At 44.7% G+C, this 21253-nt stretch overlaps 1 protein-coding gene across 4 annotated transcripts in view; it reads right to left on the reverse strand.

Annotated features, from left to right (window-relative positions):
* Positions 1-21253, reverse strand: part of PBRM1 (polybromo 1) — a 110832-nt gene that overhangs the window by 80998 nt on the left and 8581 nt on the right. For all 4 annotated transcript variants that reach the window (XM_088482460.1, XM_088482459.1, XM_088482461.1 and 1 more), the window contains exons 4-10: positions 19287-19434; positions 16854-16994; positions 16598-16714; positions 10694-10762; positions 10432-10530; positions 1861-1946; positions 481-572 (exon numbers count right to left, since the gene is read on the reverse strand). In XM_088482460.1, coding sequence (XP_088338586.1) covers positions 481-572; positions 1861-1946; positions 10432-10530; positions 10694-10762; positions 16598-16714; positions 16854-16994; positions 19287-19434 — 752 coding nt within the window. The remainder of the gene's footprint in view (positions 1-480; positions 573-1860; positions 1947-10431; positions 10531-10693; positions 10763-16597; positions 16715-16853; positions 16995-19286; positions 19435-21253) is intronic.

Here is a 21253-nt window from a genome sequence, read left to right on the forward strand (position 1 = left end):
GGGTATGAAATGCCGACGTCGGAAGCCCGAAAGAGGAGGATCCCGACAGAGCATGTAAGTACCCTATCCTTCTCCCCCCCCCTAACCCTCCCTTAGGGGTACCTAACCCTAAAACTCCCGGGGGCGGTGCCTAACCCTAAACCCTCGCACCCTAAACCTAACCCTCCTGGGGGATCGGTCCGGTGTCCTCCGACATTCCGGAGACGGGATTAAGATAGGCGTCTGTATTTCGACGCCTATCTTAAGTCCCTTGTCGGGCTTCTGCTGTCGGGATATAGACCGGCGGCATTTAGTCCGCCGGTGTATAAACTACATCCCCTTTCAACGTTTTATCAAGTCAGACAGGTGGTGATGGGAATATTTAAGACTACAGAAAGATGACTGAACAGTTCAATACCTATATATAGCAAAAACTGCATTGTCTGAATGGTTGGTCACTGAAATAGGTACTTTGGGAAACCATTTGTACGCCGATCTTACCATTTAGAGAAGCATCCTCCTCGCTCTCTGAGCCATACTGCAAGGCCATAGTGATAGCAGACAGTCTATCCCCTTGCGCTGGTCGTTTGTTCCTGAAATAATAGTATCTGCAATAAGGAGTCTTGTTTCTGTTGACATCTTCCATAACATGCCACTGGGTGTACCATGCAGGCCTTATACTAAGTGGAGTTATCTAGCATTATAAGTACAACCTACGAGGGCAATGGCTGTAAAATGCAGACGGAACAATGGTACTTCTCCAATATAGGCGCGCAGAAAAATTGGGGATGCTGGCGTACCGTATTTTACTACGATGTGTGCATCTGAAAATTGCGAACGGACATTCAGAGGAACTGAATATGGGCCTAATTTATAAAAGACTTAGGACCTCATTCAGAGTCGGTCGTTGCGGCCGCACGGTCGTACGCCACCGATGTTCTCTAATCTGCGCATGCGTAAAATTCGCAATGCGCGTGCGCAAACTAGCTATTCTGATCAGAAATTGCGCTCTCCTTCAACTTGTCCAGGTCGTTAGTTTGAGTGACAGGATGAGGCGTTTGTGGGTGGTAACAGGGGAAGGTGCTTGTGAACGGGGGAGTGGAGATCCGAACGCAGGCGTGCCTGACTATGCAAACGGCATTTTATGGGAGTGCATAATTAACTAAATAGTGTCATGGCACATGTGACATGGGAGATTTTTACACTGACTTGATCGTAGTGCTTAAGAGAGGGTATGGTCAACCTTAAGGTCTACGACCAGCTCCGATGGTCTCGATTAATCCTTATATGCCCGGAGATGACGTGTAATGGGAACGAGAAGGGGGGTATTTTTAGTCTTACGGCCGCATCCTCCCCACGCTCGTCCAGCTAACGAACCCATCTTAACAACGCAACTTGCGAGCGCTTCATTTGCATATCCGGCTCCTCTTACCTTATGAACGTGCGGCCGCAACGACCGACTCTGAATGAGGTCCTTATTGTAATGACCAATAATTAACAACCATATTTTTTAAAAAATATGTATAAAAAATAGCCATAAACTATACTTGTTTTCAGTAACATTAATACTGAATTAGCTGGTGCTGTGGGTAAAAGCTCCTGTGCCACTCATGTCATGTGATCATTCAGAGCCAATGTGCTTAAATCTGGCAGTTTGATTATGTCAAAGAAAGTTTCTAGGCAGTACAGTGATCATGAGCCTGCCAGAATATAGGATATTCACACTCAAATACTCATCTACACAGGTCTAATAACAAGTAAGAAGAAGAAACTATATAGTTCTACAACACACAAACTTGTAGCATGTTTAGTTATATGTAGTCTACTCCAATAGCCCTTTAATAAAAGATAATCATACAAGGATTTAGAGACCTTTCTTACCTACTACGGAGGCTTGACTTGGAAAACTCTGTAAAGTCTATTTCCGACTTTTTAAGTGCAAACAGTTTCTTTATTGTATTTGCATCCTATAGAAAAAAAATTATTTAACATACAAGAGAAAGTTTCTATGCAAATACACAAATCTTATAAAATACCCTAGGAAGAGAAGATAAAATAGGACATACTGGTAATGTGCTCATGCTTTAGTGACTTTTTTTTTTTTTTTTTAATATCAATAAACACTTGGTATATATTCCCAGAGTGTCTGTTGATAATTTATTTTATTTTTTTTATTTAAATACAGAGATTACAAAATTAGATTTATACTGTAGTTAATTTTCTGGGAAAAAAATTGTCAGATTGACAGTTTAATATTACGCCACTTAGACAATTTTAGACTGCTTCTAATTCAAGTCCTTGAGCTAACCATTACCATTATCCCTGAGCAAAGAAAATTATTTTCTTTTGTGGATCATAGCTTTATACAATAACCCTTTAACAAATCTATACGATAAGCAAGAAAGCATATCTGTCTGTCTGTCCTTTATGCACAGCCAGAGTTTTGGACCTAGCTACACCAAATTTGACATGGTGGTGTAGTTTGACCAGGATTAGGTTTCTGAACGTCGTCAGAGCCACACACTGTCACACAATTTCTAAAAATGGGGACACTCTTAAATTACAGATTCCAGAGCTGGCTCAAAGTGGAAATTGGCAATATGCCAAAAACCTGTGTGAAAGCTACAAAAGTATCCTTTTAACCTCACAGTCTGAGCAAGTGGCAAACTTTATGACACATGCAAGTTCATATTAAATCCAGAGTTAAGGCAGGTATCCACTAGACGATATGCTCCCCTGTATTTCCAAAACCAGGACCCGATCAGAGCCCAGTGCTGGTTGCGCTAAATACAGGGGACCCCCCTACGTCGTTTGTCCCCTGTAATTAGCACAACCATTTAAAAAAATAATAATTCACTTTGTATTCATTTTTTTTAACACAACATCGTATACGGATGCGAACGACATATCTTGATCATGATATGCCGCTGGATCGCGTACGAGATTGGCAGATCTTGCTGCTGTAGGCAAGATCTGGAGATGCAATGTACGAATCGTGGGTACGCGCATCAGTATCGTGATCGTGAGTGGACACTCACGATTTAGACATGATTTACACTATTTGTCGTTCCGATGCGCCAGTTGTTCAGCAGAGGTGCCACGCCGGGCTGCCCACGATGGACCCACAGAGCGAGTAGAATGAGCTAATACTGTAGCTGACAAAGGAAGGCCAGTCTGCGTGCAAGCCTGTGAAATAGTTATGCAAATCCATCTGGCCAGACTCTGGGCCTGATTCAGAGGCGCTCGCAAAAAGCGAGCGCTCGCTCTGAATCAGCGCGGGTGCAGGTTTTTTAGTTGCAGCCTCTTGGCCACTCGCATAGCTGTGGATTACCACTCACAGTTATTGCGAGTGGCCATGATGATGGTCGCGATGGAAGCTCTCTCACTGACATCACTGGTGATATCTGTGGGGCCGCCCACAAACAGCAGGCGTTCGCATGGGAACGCCTCCATTTGTGAAGCCACCCCCACGCCACGCCTACAAAATGGGGCGAGCTGTCGATCAACATCGACAGCCGCCCCTTTTGTAGCGAATCCCGGAGCGAGCGCTTTTTGTGCTTGCTCCGGGGCCCGCACACGCCGAGCATGCGCACTGGGCCACCATCGACCCGCTTGCGAGCGGGTCTGAATCAGGCCCTCTGTTTGTTAGCTGGCCATCCCTTTTTATGGAATCCATATAGGATGAAAAGGGAGTCTGATTTTCACGTAGATCTTCAGAGCACGGACCACATCCAAAGAGGCCTCATCTGCCGAGAGGTCTGGTCATTGAACTATTTCCTCATTAATATGGAAACGAGAAACGACTTTTGAAAGGAAACCCGGGCGCATTCTAAGAACAGCTCTGCCCTGATGAAAGATTAAAAAGGGGGAGCGACAGGAAAGCGTCCCTAAATCTGAGACCCTACGGGCAGGTGCTATATCTTTTAGAAGAAACAGTCTTCGCAGTGAGCCATTTGACATCCACTGATTCCAAGGGTTCGAATGGAAGTTCCTGAAGTGCGTGGAGAACCACTGACAAATCCTACGGAGCCACAGGAGGGACAAAGGGAGGTTGTATACGTAGAACACCCTGCAGGAAAGTGTGAACATCCGGTAAAGGAGCAATTCTGCGCTGAAACCAGATAGATAGAGCAGAGACGTGCACTTTCAGAGATGCTAGGCAGAAACAAAGATCCAATCCAGCCTGAATAAAGTCAAGTATTCTTGAAACCTTTAAAACTTGAGGGTCATAGATTCTAGAGGCACACAACCTAAAACATGTATGCCATACCCGGTAATAAATCCTAGAAAATCCCTTAGACCTTAGGAGGGATGTCTCAAGAGCCAAGCCGTTAAAGACCAGGTCCAGAGGTAGACAGGGACCCTAAGACAGCAGGTCTGGTCGTAGAGGAACGTCTATGGAGAGACTTTGAAGGTTGGAGTACCAATGGTGTCTGGGTCAAGCCGGAATTATCAACAGGACTGTGCCCCCTTCCTGTTTGAACTTTCCGAAGAATTCGAGGAAGAAGGGATATTGGAGGGAAGAGGTACACCAAATGCAAGATCCATTGTGGTCCATTGTCATGGCTCCATACACTGGAGGTTTGTGGTTGTGTCTCAAGGCCATTAGATCTACATCTGGGAGACCCCATCTGTCCACCAGAAGCTGAAAGACTTCTGGATGTAGAGAATACTCTCCTGCAAGCATGTCGTGACGGCTTAGGAAATCTTCCCAATGGAGAATTCCTGGGATGAACATTGCAGAGATGGCTGGGAGATGGCGTTCAGTCCATGTGAGAATGTGGGACACTTCTGCCATTGCTTCTCAAGTTTGAGTGGCTCCTTGGTGATTTAGGTAGGCCACTACCATGGCGTTGTCGGATTGTACTTGTACTGGCCTGCTCTGAAGGACATCCTGAGCTCTGTAGATGGCTCGGAGTTCTAGGACATTGACTGGCAAGACCGCCTCGGCCTAAGTCCAGTGGCCCTAAAAGGAGTGCTGGCTGGTCACACGCCCCACCCTCGGAGACTTGCGTCCGTGGTTAGGATTACCCAGTCCAGGATCCAAAAGGGGCATCCTCTGTCCAAGAGGGACGTCTGTAGCCACCAGGCCAGAGACAGGCGAACCTCTGGGGAGAGACTTCTCATCTCTGATCTGAGCAGATGAGGCAGCCCGTTCCACCTGGAGAAGATCAGGTGTTGTAAGGGCCTGGAGTGAAACTGAGCAAACTCCACTATGTCGAAGGTGGACACCATGGATCCCAGGGTCTGCAATACAGAGTGAATTGACACTTGGTGACTGTGTAGTAGTCTGCGCACCCAGTGCTGTAATAGATTTTGTCTGCCGTTAGGAAGATTCTCTGAACCTGAGAGTCCAGGAGGGCTTCCAGATGTACCATTCTTTGAGCAGGTGTCAAGGAAGACTTTTTCTAGTTGATCAGCCAACCGTGCGTTGTAGAAAGGCAATGGTTATTTGTAGATGGCGGGGAAGCACTTCTGGGGAGCTGGCTAACAGAAAGAGGTCATCTAAATATGGGAGCAGTCTGATTCCCTGATGACGAAGATAGGCCGCCATAACTGCCATGATCTTGGTAAAGACCCAAGAAGCCGTTACAAGGCCAAAGGGCAGAGCCTGAAATTGGTAATGTTGCTGTAGTATAGCGAACCGGAGATATTGTTGATGAGAAGGCGCTATAGGTACATGTAGGTAAGCGTCCTGAATGTCCAGTGACACCATAAAGTCCCCAGGCTCCATAGCCAGAATAATAGAGCGGAGGGTTTCCATATGAAACCTGCGCACCCTGATAAATTTGTTCACAGACTTGAGGTTGAGAATAATGAAATGAGACCAGTTGGGTTTCTGAACTAAGAAAAAGGAAGAATAATATCCCTTCCCTCGCTGTGCGGAGGGGACCGGAATGATTGCTCCTGAGATTAGTAAGGACTGAGGTTTTCTTTGGATCAGCAGGGCCTTGCTTGGGTCCACTGGAGGTCCTGCGCAAAAGAACTGCTGGGCAGGGGGGGGGGGGGGGGGTCGCCTCAGTTAGGATAGGGTATAACCATGGGAGACCATTTTTCTTACCCAGGCGTCTGTTGTGGTCGGACGCCCGAACTGGGCGAATTGAAGAAGTTGGCCTCCCACCCTGGGAGCTCCCAGGGAGAGGCCCGCCCCGTCAGACTGAGGGCTTGTCCTCAGAATTGGTAGGTGGATGTCTAGTCGCCCAGGTCTGCTTGGTCCTAGGCTTGGAAGCCTTACTTGATGCCGGATGACTTGAAAAGGACTGGCGTTTAGTTTTCCCTTGAGGACGAAAGGACGATGTCCTAGGCTTGGCATTATATGCAGAGGGCAGGAATGCCGTCTTGGAAGCTGCTAAGGTAGTTACAATTTTGTCCAATTCTGGACCAAACAGGATATCTCCTGACTAAGGCAAAGACTCCAGAGCCTTTTTAGAGTTTGCATCTGTCTTCCATGGGTGGTATTCAATTGTTTTGCAGTGACGGGAGATCGCGCCGCTATTCAATTGTTCCTGCTTTTCACGCTCATCGCGCCCAAAGTGGTCGGGTTTAGCCGCGTAAATCGGCTTCCCCCGACCAAAGTGCTGGGCGCGATCACGAACAGTGCAGTTTGGGCGCCCGAACAGTGCAGTTTGGGCGCCCAAACAGGTCACTTTTCGCCCATTTCAGTTTGCACCCCCCTGGGGCTGAGAGCTGAAATGGTGCGCTTGCAGCTGATCACACCCGACAGGAGCAACAATTGAATAGCTCCGTCGGGCACGAAAAGGGCTGAAAACAATTTAATTCCGCCCCATGAGTGAAGCCAAACAATACGGCGGGCTACTACAGAAGTGGCAGATGCCTTGGAGGCTAGGAGAGCCATACCCATAGCTGCTTCAACCAAATAGGAGGTTGCATCTTTAATGTGAGATATGTAGAACAGCTGTTCCCTCGAAGCACCAGAGGGAAATGACTCTTCTAGGGCCTCAGCCCAACTCTCAATGGCCTCAATGTAGTATGGATAGGGGGAACTTTCCATTTAGTACACTCAGTAGCGGGAAGAGGATAAAAGGAGCTTAAACTCTTGGGCAGCTGAAATCTTGTAGTGGGCATATTCCACGCCTCACTCATATGATCAGATAGCTGATCAGAGTGAGGGAATTCTGGTAAAATCACCTTTTGTCGTTTAAAAGCTGGCTGTTTTGCCTAAGAGGCAGATTCTGTCTCTTCTATTTGAAGAATAGATTTTACAGCTCTTACAAGTGCAGGTATATTCAATTTAGAGGAGTGTTCCTCATCTCCCGAAGGGGAGTCAAGAGTGAGAGAAGCCTGCATCTGCTGCCTCCCCAGATGATAAATCAGAATCGGATAGCTGGGTGGACTGGGAAGATAACACAGCAAGCTTAGTAGATTTACTAGGTAAGGGTCTCTCTTTTTGCAGCATTTGCTGAATGGCAGTAGAGGTCTCCGCCAGACTCTGCACTGAGGTAGAAAGTACATCTACCCATGGAGGAAGCAAAGGATTGGCAGGGAGTATCTGCTGTGGTCATCCCATAGGGGGAGTTACCAGAGGGATTGCGATATGGTCCGCAATTTTTGCCAGCACCTGTGAAAAGATAGTCCAGGATGTGTCCTGAGGAGAGGACATCGAGGCTGGGCCCGTGGCAGTATAACAAGATGCACACAGACCATTCTGAATGAGGTCCTCTGACCTTAAGCCTGCTGAGCAGGATCTACAAGACACCAGAGTAGGGGAAGCGGGCTGCTTGTAATTTTTGCCTCTGCCTGACATGGCTGCAAGAATAATGAAACACACAATCTGACACAGTGCAGCGAGCAACCGTAACAGCGATATGTAGTATGCGATAGCCCTCACAAATATATGGAGATGTGAGGTACAATGAACCCCTTATACCTCAGTATGCCAGGGTTATATTGGAAGAAAGGGAAAGATAGAAGAAGACAGTCATATGAAAAAGAAGCAGACAGCAGAGCTAGCATAAGTCACATACAGTACAATGCAGAATATACAATATAACTACACAGACCGCAGTGGCTGGTAGGCTATAGCGCTGTATAACCTGGCCCTTGGGAGAGGTATACAAGTAGACTGGACTCAGCGTTCTCGGAGACTTGTATGCAGAAAATGGCTGCTGTGAGTCTCATAGGGGGCGGAGGGTGTGGGAGGAGCAGCTCAGGAGGCAGCAAGACAGCAGTGGAATGGTTCCCTGAGCTGGGGGAGGGACCACATATGCGGACTTCAACCACCGGGTCCCCTGGCCCTACAAAATGCCCTGCACCATTAGTATTTATGCCCTGCTGGTCTAGTGGAGTCCCGGACAAACCGGTGTCCACGTCAGCGTCTCCGGTCTGTCTCCCAAGACTGGAAGTAAGACTGCACATACATGAGGATCTCCGCGAGCAGGGTTCCGCCTTACCTGTCTCCTTGTTCCCGGTTGCAGTCTGGGGTCCAGGGAGCCTCTGCTAGCTAGGTCTCCCACAGAGCCCCGCCAAAAGTACCTAGCCGAGGGCGGGTGTCATGGAACGGAATGACCAGATGGCCGCTCGGTAAACCAGGTCCATGAAACTCTATAATGCACTACCCAGAAATGACCTCCTCAAACCCCATAGACTACTGCGGGGTTTAGTCAAAATGGAACTGGTACCCCATGCAGCAATCACTTACTTTGGTTGGCTATATTCTGCTTATAACCTGCTCTACTGTACCCTTAACAAAATCTTTTGAAGATATATTATGGTGTTAATATGGCATTATTACATTTTTGTATATTCTAATAACATGTAAATAAAAAAAAAAAACAAAAACAACAACAACTAAACAAACATTAAGGGGAATTCAATTAGCCCCGATAAATTATTGGGGGAGAAAAAGGAAGATAGCCTAGGCTCCCATTTTTCCCAGTTGCCTGTATTAACGTGCATTAACTTGGGCGTTAACGCCCGAATCCGTGAATGCTTCACCGATTCCAGGGGTTAAGTGGCTGTTATCCCCCGATAACAGCACACTTATCAGGGAATTATTTTCGGGTCTCATAAGACCTGAAAAGAAATTCCTGTTAAGTGAGGCTAATTGAATAGCCCCCGGGGGATCAATTAGCGCGTGGTAATTTACCATGGCTAATTGAATTCCCCCTAAAAATAGGATAGAATAAACAACTATAGATGAGAATAAATTCTACATGCTACCAAATACAATTATAAAGTGGCTATATATGTATTCACAGACTTCTACATTTTCACGGTTTTATTTTATTATATCATGGATAAAAGATGGATTTACTTGGGAACAGTTACTACTGTACTTTGTAATATGAAATACAAAAGTCCCTCAAAATCTGTTCATTACAAATAATAAAAAAAAATATGACAATTTATTACAAGAATAGTTACACACGGGCAGATTCAGTGTTTAGTGCGGGTAAAGATCCGGGTTTAACATCTGGAGCTATTCAATTGTTAGTCAGTTTTCCCACTCGCTAACCCATAAATACAGTGTTAAGTGCTGAAATCTATGCGTTTACCTACGGGTTAAGACTCAGAGGGCGCATTTAACACCAATTGAGACTGTGAGGATCGAGTGCACCCTCTGGGGCTAAGCGTGTGGGGATGTGGCACTTTGAAGAGCACAGGGCTGACAATCAGCCTCGGGGTTTAATTGAATCTGCCCCACAATGTTTTACCTATTGTATTTTCCACCTATTGTCATCTGTAATAATTCTGGCGCTCATTTACAATGTCATAGGTCAGTGGTCTCCAATCTGTAGCTCGGGAGCTACCAGTAGTAGCTCACCTAGGTGCAATACTGCCAAGTAAACTAGGAGGAAGGGACCTCTGACGTGTGCTTACCCCGTGGCATCGAATCCATGGGTGGAGTCCCATGGAAGCAAGTCAGGTGATTGCAGCAGCTTCTACAACAATTACCTGACGTAGATGCCGTGGGTGGAACCACGGGGAAGCACGCTATGGTGTAGCGAGCGACTCCCGCCCAGCCCTGCCGGAAAATCATACAGCAGCCCTGCCTATATCTTTTGCGCCTCTACTGCACTTACCTCATTGGAGCCGGTAATTAACAATAATATGTGCCTGTGCTTACATATTATTTACAAACTACAACAATATCACTGTAATAATTAAATGCATTTATATTTTCCTTTCTATGAAACATTTTTTTTATTTTTATTAAATTACCTTCAATTGTTCGGTTATTAGCCAGATTTTTTTTTAATACAATTTTAGTAGCTCTTCAGGAGGTTTCATTTTTCTAAAGTAGCTCACACCTCAATTAACATTGGAGACCACTGCCATAGGTTTTTCCTTGAAATGTTGGCAGTTATCTCTGTCTGTTGTTACTTGATGGGTAAATACAACACTAGACTTTTTAATGGAACTCTATCTTGTGTGTTGCCTTTTGTACTTTCTGTTCCTATACAGAATAAAATAAGGAATTCATTCACTCACCTTGAACACCTGGGAACCTGGCTCATTATAGGTTTTGGCATTCTTTGCTAGCAGATCAATATCCTTGGCCATTGCATTTACACTTTTATAATGACATGACTGCAAATTAAAGTATAAGAGAGAATCTGTTTTTAGTAAAGTAAACCTGCAAAATTCGACACAATCATATAAATGAACTACAAGATAATGGAAATCTCACCCAAAGTTTCCCAACTAATCTCAATAAAACCAAAGCTGACTTCATTAAGCCCAGATTACATACCTGAATCCTTTGAGCAATGGTCTTTAGATCTATGGGATCTTTTATTATTGCGTAGTAGTCTGGGTAATGCTATAAAACATAAAACATGACACCAATATAATTAAGAATTAAAAGCCAACTCAATAGCAAACAAATTTGACATTAGTTTAAGGAATTTAACACAAGTGATTCACAAGCAGGAGGCAATATAACACAAAGGGCCTTTATCGGTTTCCTCTTTTTGAGTTATAGTACCTACCATGACATCAGAGGGGATATTATTATTATTATTATTATTATTATCACCGTTTATTTATATGGCGCCACAAGTGTTTGCAGCGCCTTACAAAGTACATAAATAGATTTACAGTGACTTACAGCACAATACAATACATTACAGGGCATGGATAATATACATTGCTACATTCACGACCATAACACCCAGATAAGCAACAATGCAAAGCAACCAAGTGTTGGGTGCCCTGGTAGAGTGTAAGAAGTAGATGAAGGTAGAGTAAGGAAAAGCACAAGAGGGTAGAGGGCCCTGCTCATCGGAGCTTACATTCTAGGGGGGTGGGACAGACAGACAGGGGTGAAACAGATGGGGTAGGCAGGGAGAGAGGAGTATGTAGAGGCAAGTTAAGATGAGAGCTGAAAGGCTTTGATGAAATAGTGGGTCTTGAGAGCCCGTTTGAAGGATTGAAGAGAGGTGGAGAGTCTGATGGGAAGCGGGAGAGAGTTCAAAAGGTGGGGAGCAATCGGGCAAAATCTTGGAGGCGGGAGTGGGAGGAAGTAATCAATTGGCATGAGAGGCGGCGTGCATTTGTTGAACGAAGAGGGCGGACAGGATAGTGAAGGGAGAGGAGATCAGAGATGTAAATGGGAGAGGAATGGCTGAGGGCTTTGTAAGTGAGTGTGAGAACCTTAAATTGGGTTCTAAAAGGGAAGGGGAGCCAGTGGAGAGCTTGTAGGAGAGGGGAGGCAGATGCAGAGCGTTTTGAGAGGAAGATGAGCCGAGCTGCAGCATTGAGGACAGACTGGAGAGGGGAGAGAAGGGATTTGGGGAGGCCAGATAGGAGGTTACAGTAGTCCAATCTGGGTGAGAAAGGGTCTAGTCTTGGAAATATTTTTAAGATGAAAACGACAGGACTGTGAGAGATTCTGGATATGTGGTTTGAGGGAGAGAGAGGAGTCCAGGATAACTCCAAGACAGCGCACTTTGGGGCTAGAGGAGATAGTTGTGCTATCAATTGATAAGGAAATTGTGGGAAGTGTGGTTATGCAGGGGAGGGGGGGGGGGGGGGAAGATGATTAGCTTAAGTTTAAGAAATCGCTGGGAGATCCAGGAGGAGATGGCCGAGAGACAGTTGGAGACACGAGTGAGGAGAGAGGGAGAGAGGTCAGGGGAGGAAAGGTAGATCTGAGTATCATCTGCATAAAGATGATATTCGTGGTCAAAAGAGCTGATGAGTTCACCTAGTGAGGATGTATAGAGTGAGAAAAGGAGAGGTCCAAGAACAGAAGCTTGGGGAACACCTACTGCAAGAGGCTGTGGGGGAGAAGAGGAGCCATGAGAGGAAACAGAGAAGGATCGGTCATCGAGGTAGGAGGATAGCCAGGAGAGGGCAGTGTCACGTAGACCAAGGGAGTGAAGGATTTGCAGAAGGAGAGGGTGGTCCACAGTGTCAAAAGCAGCAGAAAGGTCAAGGAGAATGAGCAGAGAGTAGTGGCCCTTGCATTTAGCAGCAAGGAGGTCATTGCTGACTTTAGTGAGGGCAGTTTCAGTGGAGTGGAGAGAACGGAAGCCAGACTGAAAAGGGTCGAGGGAGTGAGAGGAAAGAAAGGTGGTAAGGCGCTTGTAAACAACACGCTCAAGGAGCTTGGAGGCAAAAGGGAGGAGAGAGATGGGACGGTAGTTGGAGAGAGTGTTAGGATCAAGGGTAGGTTTTTTTTAGTATGGGGGAGACAAGGGAATGTTTGAATGCAGACGGGACAGTGCCTGATGATAGGGAGAGATTAAGGAGGTGGGCAAGATGGGAGCAGGCAGAAGGAGAGAGGTAGCGGAGGAGACGTGAAGGGATAGGGTCAAGGGGGGAGGTGGAAGGGGGGGGGGGGGGAGGACTGGATGAGGGACATGACTTCCTCTCCAGATACAGGGGAGAAGAAAGTTAGTGTTGGCAAAATGGAAGGAGAGGGGTGATCTGGGAAGAGAGGAGGTGGATAACAGGGGGACTGGTGGGATATGATGTCCTGACGTATGGAGTCAATTTTAGATGTAAAGTAGGTAGCAAAGTCAAGGGCAGACAGCGAGGTGAAGAGGGGGTGGGCGGAGGAGGGAGTTGAAGGTGGTGAAGAGACGTTGGGGATTTGAGCACTGAGAGCAGATGAGGTTCTTGAAATATGACTGTTTAGAGAGGGAAAGGGCAGCACTGTATGATGAGAGCATAAATTTGAAATGGAGAAAATCAGCCTTAGAGCGTGATCTTCTACACTGTCACTCGGCAGTTCGCGAACACTTTTGCAGGTATCTGGTGCATTTGGAATGCCAAGGTTGAGGTGCAAATCTGCGAGGGTGAATAGTGATCGCCGGAGCAACAGAGTCCAGAGCAGAAGTAAGTGAGGTATTGTATAGAGAAATGGCTTGTTCACGGCAGGAGAGAGACAGGATAGGGGAGAGAAGTGAGTCCAGCTGGGAAGAAAAAGAAATGGTGTCAATAGCGTCAATGTTACGCTTAGTGATGGTGGCCTTAGGAGGTAGAGGAAGGGAAGGAGAGAGGGCTAGGTTAAAAGAGATAAGGCGATGGTCAAAGAGGGGGAATGGGGAATTGGAGTAATCAGAAATATCACAACGGTGAGTGAAGACCAGGTCAAGCGAATGCCCACTCACATGGGAGGGTGAGGAGGTCCATTGGGAGAGACCAAATGAAGAGGGTGAGGGTAAGGAGTTTGGAGGCAGAAGCTTCTGTGGGGCTATCAATAGGAATATTGAAGTCACCTAGGATAAGAAAGGGAAAGTCAGAGGAGAGAAAGTGAGGAAGCCAGGAAGCGAAGCTGTCAATGAATTTGGAAGGAGGGCCAGGGGCACGGTAAATAACAGCTACTCTAAGGTGAACTGGTTGGAAGAGGCGTACAGCATAAACCTCAAATGTAGAGAAATTAAGAGATGGTTCAGAGGGTAGTAGTTGGTAGGACGTGCCGGGGGATAGAAGGACCCCCTACCCCACCACCATGGCGACCCCCAGGTCGAGGGACATGAGAGAAGACGAGGCCCCCAGAGGAGAGAGCAGCAAGGGAGGTGGTGTCAGAGGGTGAAATCCAGGTTTCAGTAATGGCTAGGAGATGCAAGTTTTTTGAGATGAAAAGGTCATGGGTGGGTACGAGTTTGTTACATACTGATCTGGCATTCCAGAGGGCACAGGATAGAGGGACAATGTTTGTGGGAGAGATATGATTTAGATTATTTGGGTTGCTGTAGCGAGAAGGGGAGTTTAATATGGGTGGCCGAGATGAATGCAATGGAGAGATTATGCGGGGACCAGTGCTGGGAAGGGAACCTGTAGGTGGTTGGCAGGGAGGGGGTTTAATATGATGGGAGTAATATGAAGATATAAAGAAACCGCTGAAAGCCTGCCTATTTTCCTCTAAATGTGAGTACATTGAGGACCTTTTATTAGACTATACGTTCTAGCCATACAGTAATACACAAGTGGTTATATATAATTTTTCATTTCATTTGGAGATATAACAGAATCCCATCTTTTTAGATTTATGTAATCTGAGACACTACCCAGGTGATGGGACTAAGGACCTGATTCAGACCCACTCGCTAGATGCGTTTGCTTGCTTGATGCGATCGCACGGCAAGGTATTAGCACGCCCACTATGTCTTGGCGTGCGAACATATAGTGTATGCAGACGCCCACCAGCCTGTCTTAAGACGCCCACTTGCGCACGTCATCTCTGGGAGGTGTATGCAACGATCGGTAACATCGAGAACCATCGGAAGCGATCGCAGTGTTTGTGGTTGACCATACCCTACCGCAAGCACTGCGAGCATTTCAGTGTAAAATCCAGCCAGGTGACGTGTACTATGACGCTGCCTCTAAATTATGCACATGTTGAGACGCTCAGGCATGCCTGCATTCGCATCTCCACTCCTCCATTTCTAGCAGCCAGCCCGTCACCACCCACAAACGGCTTCTCCTGGCACTCTGCTGGGCAGTCTATGCACAGCAAGGGAACGCTTCCCGATCTCTCGCACTGCGATGCTTACGCATGCGCAAAATGTTAACCATGGGCAGCTACGAGTGAACGCATCTTAGCGAGTGGGTCTGAATCAGGTCCTAAGTGTTTGCAAGTGATCCTTCACCATCACATACCCCAGTGTTCTCGCGGGGATTACTCTAGAATGATTTCCAGTTTATAACATCTCTTATTTTTGTCTGTTTTATTGCATCTCAATGGAGACTTGATGGATTTACCTTTGGGCCATCAGTACTTTTAGCTCATTATATGACAGCTCTATTGTCCTACTCACTTTTGTGATATTTTCTGAGGAGTAGTGTTCTTTGGGTTGGGATGAAGCTGTTGTCTTTGGAGAGTGCAAGTTGTAGATTATTTTTTGTATTATTTAGGGACATGCAAACAGCCATGTCACATAATAATTCAAGGTTAATACAAAAAACACTTGATTTATTGTTTAAAAACTATGGATGTTTCAAGCAGATCTATGAGCAATTCAGATTCCAGATAAAATGACTGATTGATCTACAGATTCACACAAGGCCTCAACTATCAAGACTACACACTGTGCAATGAATGGCCAATTTGGTCAACTAAATCAGACATGTACCGCTAGCATTTGTCCAAATTGATAAAATTCTACCTAACTGAAATAACCAGCCCTCAGGTCCTACAGTATATATTGATTATTTTCTTACTCTTTTCAGTTTTTCAGGCAACAATCTTCTCTCCCAATAAGGTAATTACTGTGAGGTCTGGTAAAACTGACATACTAAAGGTGGGTAAACATTACCCGACCAATGAACGATATATCAATACACACCGGCCCTGATTCAGAGCCGGACGCTCTGACCAGAGCGCTCGCTCTGAATCAGGGCCCACCTCCATTAATATGGAGCGTCCTCCTGGACGCTCGTATAGCTGTGGGTCACCACCCACAGCATATACGAGCGTGCAGGATGATGGTCGCGATGGTCTTTACCATCGCGACCATCGAAACTGCGAGCAAAAGCCTGTGGTTGAGTTTTTCAACCGCAAGGCCAGGAGTGATTTTGGCTCCCACTGACATCACTAGTGATGTCAGTGGGGCCGGCTTCAGACGGTAGGCGTTCCCTTGGGAACGCCTCCGTCTGGGAGGCACGCCCCCGACACGCCCACCAAAGGGGGCGTGCTGTCAGTCAACATCGACAGCACGCCCCCTTTGATGAGACACTCCGAGCGAAGGAAAGTCCTTCGCTCGTCGGAACTCCCTCCGTCGTGCGCATGCGCAGTGCGGACCATCAACCCACTTGCGAGCGGACAGCCGCTCGCGAGTGGGTCTGAATGAGGGCCACTGAACGATCCGGTACCCACCCGATATGTTGTTCACTGCCACCATTGATCTTGCCGGCGTCAGAAGCCAGGTCGCTGAAGACGGAACGACCCCGATGTCAGGCATCGGAGGCGCACATAGTGGGTACACACTAGACGATGTGCCCGATAGGTCACCCCGATCCGCGGGACCGGCCGACATATCGTCTAGGGTATACCCAGCATAACAAAGGAAACCCTTTGCCTCTAGTTTGAGGCTTCAGTTTTATTCTTTACAAATTAGTTATTATAGCAGAAGGTGCCTTCTGTAACAGGATTTGTATATCCATATATCCACCTCTCCTTTAGATTGTCACAACCTTTAAAACTTACCACTTTAGAAGGAACTTTCTGAAAGAGATCACTGATCAGTCTGCCATTCGGGTGTGCAGCGGTGCTGATAGATTCCAGTAACTGCTCCAAGATCGGCTTTAAATAATTTTGAGAAGCCTAAAATAAAAATAAAAAATTAAAAAAAATTTGATTGCACGCTTGACTGATAAAGAATCTTTTTAATTTAAAAAAAAAAAACAGGAAAAACTATAAAAACAAATGTTTGTGAAGTCAAAATAAGAGTCTGAGAACTAACATCTCCATCTGGAGTTGCGTTGTCCTGTACATCCTCCTCCTCTTCATCCTCTTCACAGTCGCCCTTCTGAATAAACTCATTTTTTGTGCGGAGATACAGATCCCATAACTTACATGCAGCTTTGTACTCTGGAGTATCAGACTGTTGAGCACAATTAGAAAAAAAAAATAAAATACAAATCAGAAATACAGTTAATTACTCTGTACGAAAAACATTCTCGTGAAAGGAAACCCAGAATTAATGCAGTTTAAAGCTGTGTTGGTACAATCATATATATATCTCAAAACTGTAGTTTTGCTCTGAAGGTTTATATTTAATATTTGGACTCCTACATTTCAACCAATTTTATGCAGTCACAATTACAGGCCTCGTGATTTGGCATCAAGAGAATGGATTACTCTGTAGTGAAGCTTGGTAAATGTTGCCCATTTGACATGAACAAAGAGAAAATGGACAGTAACGATTGCACGTGGCTCCCTCGGGAACGGTCTGCTGCCCCCCACTGGCTCTATGAAATCTTCACTATTCACCTAGTATTCAAAAAAAAGCAATTCTGGATCTGCATCTTAACGCTCCGGGAAACCCATAAATTCCAGCACTTTGCGCGGAATCTATGGGTTAGTCTGCATTAAGCAATGTTTTACCCTGCAGGAAAAATGCCAAGTACTGTACCTGAATAGCCCTGGGAGTGAAATCTCAGAACTATCCCTGTGAAGCAAACCTTGCGCCTAACTGAATTCCCTTCTTTGATTTCAAATCATTGTGGGAGATATCCATTATTGCTTTTCTTAGTATTAACTAGATAATAATGACAAATTAAAATGGATTCTAATGGATTAAAATGGTTTCTACAATTTCAGCCTTTGCTGTTAGAGGGCTGTGATCCGTTGCTACTTTGCAGTCCCAATGTCTTTTTACCTTACATAAGTAGCTAAGGTAAATGTGAAGGAGAGTTGTTTGTATATATACAGCCTACTCAGGATGCCATTATCCTAAATCACAGGTTCTCAAACTCGGTCCTCAGGACCCCAAACAGTGCATGTTTTCCAGGTCTCCTCACAGAAGCACAAGTGACATAATTAGCTCCATCTATGGATCTTTAAAAATGTGTCAGTGAGTAATGATTACACCTGTGCACCTGCTGGTGACCTGGAAAATGTGACCTGTGTGGGGTCCTGAGGACAGTGTTTGAGAACCACTGTCCTAAATGATGCCTGCCGCCATTCCACCTTTACAGGTTTACATAGGCCAAATAGAATATGGTGTACAACATATCCATTTGAAAACCAAACACTTTATGTATATATTGCATCTACTATGTTTATTATCTGTAAACCTATTTAAAAAAAAAAACACTTTAAAAATGCACATAGGGTCCGTCCAAGTAGGCGCGATCTAGCCTGTGCAAGCCACCTTTCACGAAAAACTAGCACTGCAAAGTGCAGTTGCGATCCAATTCCAAACTCACATTTTTTTCCAGAGGAAACTTCCATTTTTTTAAGTGCGCCCCTCCCTGAGGGTGTGAGATGGTAGGTAACATTTTTATTCTAAGGTAAACTTGCTGGGACACAGGGCTTGATTCAGACCCGCTCGCTAATATGCATACTCTCGCTGCTGTCGATGGTATTCAGTGTGTATACATTGTGCGCATGCCTTAGTGACAGTTCACAATGCATTCGCTCGCTGCGCATAGATTGCCCAGCAGAGTAAGTGACACGGGAAGCAGTTTGTAGATTGTAACAGGGGGGGTTACGTGGAGGTACAAACGCAGGCGTGCCCGAGCATCTCAACAGCGTTTTAGAGGTGTGCATAATTATAAGACAGCATCATAGTACACGTCACCTGGCTTGTTTCTACACTGAAGTGCTTGCAGCAGGGTATGGTCAACATCAATCGCTGCGATAGAATCCGATGTACTGATGGTTGCATACACTTCCTGGACATGACGTGCACAAGTGGGCGTCTTAAGACAGGCTGGTGGGTGTATGCATACACTATGTGATCGCTCTCTAAGAAATACTGGGCGTGAGAATGTATTGCTGTGCGACAGCACTGCCTACGCAATTTGCATACACATCGTGCGTGCGATCACATCTAGGGAGCGTCTATGAATCAGGCACATAGTGGAGAACCCCTTAGAAAGCCTCCCCTTCATGGCTAATTAAGCATTTAGAAGTTTTCAATTAGCTTAATTGGTCCAATAATTACATGTCATTTTTGGGTGTTAAAAAAATTGCCTCAATTTAACCCCAAGTCAACTTTTTCATTAATTTTAGGCACCCCAAATTTAAAAAAGTATTATTTAAATGAAAAATAGCTTTTTATCATTTTTCTTTTTAATTCTTTTTGAAAAAAAGAATAAAATAAAAAATGTATAGGCTTTATTCTACTCTTGAGATTTAAGCAAACCCTGTAATAGAGATTTAAGCTCACCTTGTAATATGCTTTGGTATTCTGAAAAAGCAGCTGAAAATCAGCAGTAAGCAAGCTGACTTCATCATACTCCTCCATCTTTAATTTCTGTTGGATCTTCATTAAGTCGATGGGCTGGGAGACAATTTCATAGTAATCTGGCTGATTTCTGTAGGTTAAAAAAAAAATAAAATAAAAAAAAGGGGATCAGTAACAGAGCAAAAAACTATTGAAAACTAAAAGCACCCCATGCACTATCAGGATGTTTTAAAGATTAAACTGTTCTATTACTATGCTACCTAGCAGGAAGACATAAGCAAATTTATGTTCCGGTTTGTAAGAAAGCTCACAATTGTTATTGGTTTTACTTTATTCGAAACAAACTCTAAAAATAAAACAAAATGACCTCAGGAAAATATTTTAAATATGCTATATAAGGCTTTCACAATTAGTGGTATGTATAGGATTAAGTCTATATCGCGGCAGTCGGGATTCCGTCGCTTAGAATGCCAGCGCCGGAATCCTGAGACCAGTCAGAGTTCAGGCGCCAGCATCCCGCCAACGGTAAGTATTGGGGTTAAGAGCAGGCTTCGGGAGATTTCATAAATGTAACTCATAATACCAATTAAGGGCCGTATTCAATTAGTGACGAAAACTGCAGTTTTTTCGCCAAAAAAACAGGCAAAAACGGCAATTGGCAAAAAAAAAACCTGGAGAAAAGTTTTCTCCATCCCAGACCAAGAGAAAGAAAAATGCAAAATCCCTATTTTTGGCTAAAAACTTGAAGATTTCTTTCAGAACCCTTTGTACCCCCCCCCCCCCCCTTAATGATAAATTACCAAAAATAAATAAATTGTAAGTTGTTTACTTTGGCGAAAAACAGCCTAGCAAAATTTGGACGGAAAAAAAAAAAAAAAACACGTTGAAAAAATATAGAAAGCATTTTTTTTTCCAGAAAATTACTGTTCTGTTTACATTGGGGGTACGTTAAAATGGGTGCAAGTATATTTTCGTGTCGTAAAAACGTACTTTTTTTAAAAAAAGTTAAAGTAAACGCCTACTGCGACCACGTGCGATATATAAAACACTTTACGCATCTATACAGCCCCCCAAAAAATCAGACCCAAAATGTTAAAACCATTTTCAATGTGCTTTTAATTTTTCCACCTGAAATCTGCGCAGCCGTTTTTCACCAAAGTATGCAACTTACAATTTTTTTCTGGTAATTTATCATTAGGGGGGGTGTCCAAAGGGTTCTGAAAGAAATACCCTAATTTTTTGCCAAAAATTGTGATTTTGCATTTTTTTTCTCCTGGTCTGAGATGGAGAAAACTTTTCTCCAGGTTTTTTTCACTTTTTCGTTTTCGCCTGTTTTTTTTTGGCGAAAATTTCAACGTTTTTTTTCTTTTGCGAAAAACTGCTGTTTTCGCCAATAGCAAAAAAAAGTCTGTTTTCGCCGCTAATTGAATACGCCCCTAAATATATTAATTAATAATATTAACAAATACAGAAGGCAGATTTTTTTTATATATTGAAAGACATAATGGGTTACATTGCAGACACAATACACAGTACTTGGAATAATTGTACAAACTTCAACACAAATTGATAGACAATTGTGAGTAACTGGCAAACATTTGCCATTATCAGGATGTAGAAAAGACCTACAATATCAAGTATATTAAACTAAGTTGTTCAAACATGAGACAGCCACTATAAATCACCAGATGTATCAGGTATTACTCACCAGCTAAAGTACAACCATTAGTATGTACAAAAGCTTAGAAGCCACTTGATGTGGTAAGGATGTAGTTATTATACATGTAGTTATTATACCTACCATCGGGATGCCGGCTGCAGAAATCCCGAACCACGGACAGAAGACCGGCGGCAGAATCCCGAAATGAGTGGACATGCAAACACCGGAATCCCGAAGCCGGCACCCCGTTCGTAAGTATAGTGGGCGCTGTTAGTTGTTAGCCGCAGGG

Source organism: Taudactylus pleione, unplaced genomic scaffold (assembly GCF_031769625.1).
Source record: "Taudactylus pleione unplaced genomic scaffold, aTauple2 ptg000289l, whole genome shotgun sequence".
Taxonomy (NCBI): Eukaryota; Metazoa; Chordata; class Amphibia; order Anura; family Myobatrachidae; genus Taudactylus; species Taudactylus pleione.